General features: G+C 40.7%; 1 protein-coding gene and 1 pseudogene across 1 annotated transcript; both read left to right on the forward strand.

Moving 5' to 3' along the window:
- The first annotated feature begins 1,525 nt into the window (after positions 1-1,525).
- Positions 1,526-3,242, forward strand: LOC127136670 (expansin-A20). The gene is made up of 2 exons (XM_051063205.1): positions 1,526-1,793; positions 2,596-3,242. The coding sequence occupies exons 1-2, from the start codon at positions 1,526-1,528 to the stop codon at positions 3,240-3,242; spliced, it is 915 nt and encodes a 304-aa protein (XP_050919162.1).
- A 323-nt stretch (positions 3,243-3,565) lies between these two features.
- On the forward strand, positions 3,566-4,457 carry LOC127136671 (endoglucanase 17-like; annotated as a pseudogene).
- The last annotated feature ends 605 nt before the right edge of the window (positions 4,458-5,062 follow it).

Genomic DNA, 5,062 nt, shown 5'->3' on the forward strand with positions numbered 1-5,062 from the left:
CGGCGTTCAGGCCATGGGTATTCCTGTGTTACCATTTATTTTGGTATCCAGGTCAACTTTCTGTTTCGATGCTCAGGCCGATTTTCACCGTACCAGACGGATTCTTCTTTTGAGATTGCTTCTTTGCCGATTCTGACAGGCATTGTTAATTATTTCATAGGGATTCAGGATCAAAATCCGGGTCTTCTTAATATTTAACCATCTCCCACTATGATCATATGAAGAGTGTCCTGCTTCATATTCTCTAGTAGAAGATACTTAAATAGGGGCAACTGTCATACCCCGATTTTGGTCCTGAATTTTTTATGTTCTTATATGAGGATTGGTCTTGGTCCAAAGTCATGGTGTTGTTCATGTGATTGTTAATGCACATATGGTCTTGGTCATCCAAACAACCAACCTTCTTGTGTCACAAGCCAATTGCCAATCATGCCACTTGATTCATGAATATCCCTTTCAAATCCTAACCTTATGGTCTCATTTCATGGCCTTGTTCATGTACATTATCATTCAATTTATTTTTCAAAAGTCAAACATTCAAGTCATAAGACAAAACAATTTGGAAACCAACTTCAAACCATTTGCTAATCCATTTCAATCTATTTCATGTCATTATAAACCATTACATGTGATTCAACACAAGAAAATACAAAATTTGACATTTTTGACCAATTGTTAACTTTGGTCAACTGTTGACTTTTTGGTCAACTTTGACCAAAGTCAACCCAAACTCCAAAAAAACCTAAACTTCACCCGTGCCGTCAAGTCCATTATCTCGTGAATCAGTTAATATTCAACCTCAAAATACGATAAGGAATGGCACTAGCAACAACACAGTAGCAAATTCGATGAGTGCTCTTTCTTCACCTTTGACTTCTGCTGCTAAGAATGATGGAACAGTTGCTTTGGTTAAATCTGGCTCCGAAATTGTCAAGACTACCCCTGCGGGTGAATATCTTACTGCTGCTCTGAATGACTTTGATCCAGATCAATATGAAGGTCATGCTGCCATTTCCGACGGTGCGAACAAGCTTTTGATGCTGGTTTTGGCTGCTATCATCAAAGTTGGTGCCTCTAGAGAGCATGAGATACTTGCTGAAATTAGAGATTATGTTTTCTCTTTTATTAGGAAAATGGAACCAAAGCGAGTAATGGACACCATGCTTGTTTCACGTGTTAGATTTCTGTATATAAGATCTTTACTTGCAAGGTCCCCCAGAATTGCAATCAATTAAGGTCTTGCCTGTCGAGTGCTTTCTTGAGAAGGCTAATACGGGGCGCAGTAGAAGTTCCAGCCAAGGGAATAGTCCTGGAAGGTCTCCTATGCAATATGTTGATGAGCAGATCCAGGGATTTAAAGTGAATTTAAAACCAGAAAAGAAGTCCAAGTTTTCATCTGTTGTGTTGAAGATTCGTGGGATTGATCAGGAAATCTGGAGACAGCAGGTGACTGGTGGGAAGCTTAGAGAAATTACCGAGGAAGCCAAAAGTTTTGCAATAGTTGGAACTTCTTTTAACAGCAATTATGGATGGTTGGATGGCTGGACTTGGTGTCGCTCTACCTCCAAACACTGATGCCCTTTGCCAACTATTATTTGAGTATTCAAAACGTGTCTATACTTCTCAACTACAGCACTTAAAGGATATTGCTGGTACCTTGGCAACAGAAGAGACTGAAGATGCAGCACAAGTAGCCAAGTTGCGTTCAGCTCTAGAATCTGTTGATCATAAAAGAAGGAAGATTCTGCAACAAATGAGAAGTGATGTAGCTTTGTTGACATTGGAAAATGGGGGTTCGCCTATTTTAAATCCTTCTACTGCGGCTGAAGATGCACGATTAGCGTCTCTCATTTCACTCGATGGAATATTAAAGCAAGATCAAGAATATAATAAGACAATCTAGTGTGAACATCTTAAGCAAAAGTAAGAAAAGAGCACTGCTTGCTTTTCTTGATGAACTAAAAGAACAGATGCCTTCACTACTTGAAATTGATCATCCATGTGCTCAGAGCCAGATTGCCAATGCTTACGGCATGGTTGAGTCAATTCCTGAAGAAGAAGACTACAATAGCCGACCATCATCAATACCATCCTGCATTAAGTCCCAATGAAGGCAGAAGCAGATATGTTGAACCAGTCCAGTCATTGAACCTACATAAACATACCCAAACCAGAACCAAAGTGCTAAACATGGAGCAACGACATCATGCCAAAAGGAACTGATGAATTCAAATGTGTGACATGACATACTTCAGTCAAGATTTATGCACTATCCTGCTAGCAAAACCATTGTAGTGCTCAATCTGCATCAGCAACAACAACAACATGAAAAATCAGTTAACATTGCCATGAATTTCAAACAGACGCATGGCAAGGATGCATTGTATTACCTCATCACCCAAAAGCATGAACTGATGGCCCTTGATTTTGATCCATCCAGCTGGTGCAAAAATTGCATCTGCATTAAACAGGTACTGCATTCACCATGTTGCACCAAGCCAAACGAACAATCAGCATAATAGTAGGCCACATCAACAAGTTATGGGACATCAAAGAGTCTCCCATTCCCAGCACAATAAGAGCAGAATGTATGAGACACAGAGGGATCCCTCATTACAGAAGGAGCTTGTGGTTACGGAGATCTTCACAAAGCTAGCTACGGAAAGCACAGTGTTGGATTAAGCACAACTTTGTTCAACAGAGGGACTACGTGTGGGGCTTGCTACGAGATCAGATGTGTTGACCATATCTTGTGGTGTGTGCTTGGAAGCCCTTCTGTAATTGTTACCACCACTGATTTCTGTCCTCCTAATTACGGTCTCTCAGTTGATTACGGTGGCTGGTGTAACTTTCCAAGACAACATTTTGAGTTGTCACAACCTGCATTTTCTGAAATTGCCAAAACAAAAGCCGATATTATTCCGGTTCAGTATAAAAGAGTGAAGTGTGAAAGAAGTGTTGGAATGAAGTTTACAATGAGTGGAAGTTCTCATTTCTATCAAGTTCTAATTACTAATGTGGGGCAAGAAGGTGAAGTGTTTGCTGTGAAAGTGAAGGGATCTAGAACAGGATGGATACCAATGGCAAGGAATTGGGGAATGAATTGGCACTGCAATGTCAACCTTCAACATCAGCCTTTGTCCTTTGAGGTAACCAGCAGCACTGGAAAAACACTCGCATCTTACAATGTAGCACCATCAAACTGGCAACTTGGACAGACATTTCAAGGAAAACAATTTTAAGGAAACCATGTATGATTCATGGAATCATGGTACACAATTTATGGAAGAAACTTCGACAAATGGATTTAAGACAGCATACTATCTCAGAACAGCCAGGGGCTTCTCAAGTTGTTAAACTTGCTAGTGGGTTGAGCAATCTAATTTCAGAAGCTGATTTGTTTCACAATTACCAACATAAGCACGATATTTCGGAGCCCCGGAGCTTTGTTTCTAATGAAGCTGCAATCATCAGCAAGCCAGAGTCCAAACACAACAAGTACATGGCAAGGCAATGGTAGTTCAGCAACAGTGTTTCAAAATCTGCAATGCAAAAAAGGACTTCCAATCCAAACATCATTTATGTTCAGGTTGGAGATGCTAAAAAGGACCATGCTTGTTGGGAGATACCAGAGGACATGGACACTCCAAGAAGTGTTTTTAAGGTTGATGCTAACGCACCTGGCTCTGAGGTTGCTGCGGAAACTGTTGCAGCATTAGCAGCGGCTTCTCTTGTTTTCAGAAGAAGTGATCCAACATATTCCAAGATTTTAGTAAGAAGAGCTATCAGGTTTTTTTCAGTTTGCTGAGAAACATAGAGGACCTTACATCAATGCCTTGAAACCCTTTGTGTGTCCATTCTATTGTTCTTACTCAGGTTATCAGGATGAGTTGTTGTGGGGTGCTGCTTGGCTCCACAAGGCCACAAAGAATCCAATGTATCTAAAATACATCCAAACCAATGGTCAAATCCTAGGAGCTGCAGAGTTTGACAACACATTTGGTTGGGATAACAAACATGTTGGAGCAAGGATACTTCTTTCAAAGGAATTTCTCGTTCAAAATGTAAAATCCCTCCATGACTACAAGGGCCATTCAGACAATTTTGTTTGTTCTTTGATTCCTGGAGCTGGTTCCTCCTCTGTACAGTATACCCCAGGTGGACTTTTATTCAAGATGAGTGATAGTAACATGCAGTATGTCACATCCACAACCTCCCTGTTACAAGAAATTCATTGCAGTAAAAAATGTACGATTAGTCCAAGCAGTAAAAATTCAAGAAATATCCCAAATTGGCATGAAGTCAAAACAGAGCAAGAAAGTACGAAGGTTCAGATTACCATTTTCGAACCTAGCATCAAAGGGGTCAATCCAATTTCTGAACATCCAAAGTGCTTTGCAGAGTTACTCTTCTGGAATACCAAAGGCATCTTTGAAACCCTAAATCAGGAGATATAAATAGTGAGCGAAAGCGAATCAGAAGGGAGGAGAAAAAACGGCGAAGAAATTTTCAAATACAAAAAACCCTAACCTAAAAATCAAAGAAAACCTGGTTGAAGAGTTGGAGGAGTTCGAAGCTTCATCAACGTCATCACCGCCGAAGGGAATAATATTTAACAGGTAAGTTGCCATGTGGAGAGCGTGATGCCAATACGAGGGGGGAGAATTGAGCGGCCACTGTTCATAAAAAAGAAGAAACAAAAGAAACCCTAGGATTGGATTCGACGGCAAGGAGGCGGAAACAAAAGGATCTTAACGATAAAAAGAAAAGGGAGAAGCAGGGCAAAGGAAGCTACCTGAAAAGGGCACCCCAGTTCTTCGCACCGCTATCATAACCGCACCGAGTCTTGCTTTGAGGAGGTAATCATCACATTTCTTTCGACATCCTCGCGACATGTGACCTTTGTTTGTATCTTTTGATTTTGCTTTAGGGAAGGTTTAACGTTTTCTAGGTCTTTGTTGTCGGTGCGTTTCGGTTTCGTTGTGAAGGAGATGAATGTCTCAAGCAGAGAGAGAGACTTTAAGAGTAAAGGTTGAGGGATAGCGTTTGAGAGAGAGGGAGA

The sequence above is a fragment of the Lathyrus oleraceus genome, chromosome 4, assembly GCF_024323335.1.
Source record: "Lathyrus oleraceus cultivar Zhongwan6 chromosome 4, CAAS_Psat_ZW6_1.0, whole genome shotgun sequence".
Classification (NCBI taxonomy): domain Eukaryota; kingdom Viridiplantae; phylum Streptophyta; class Magnoliopsida; order Fabales; family Fabaceae; genus Lathyrus; species Lathyrus oleraceus.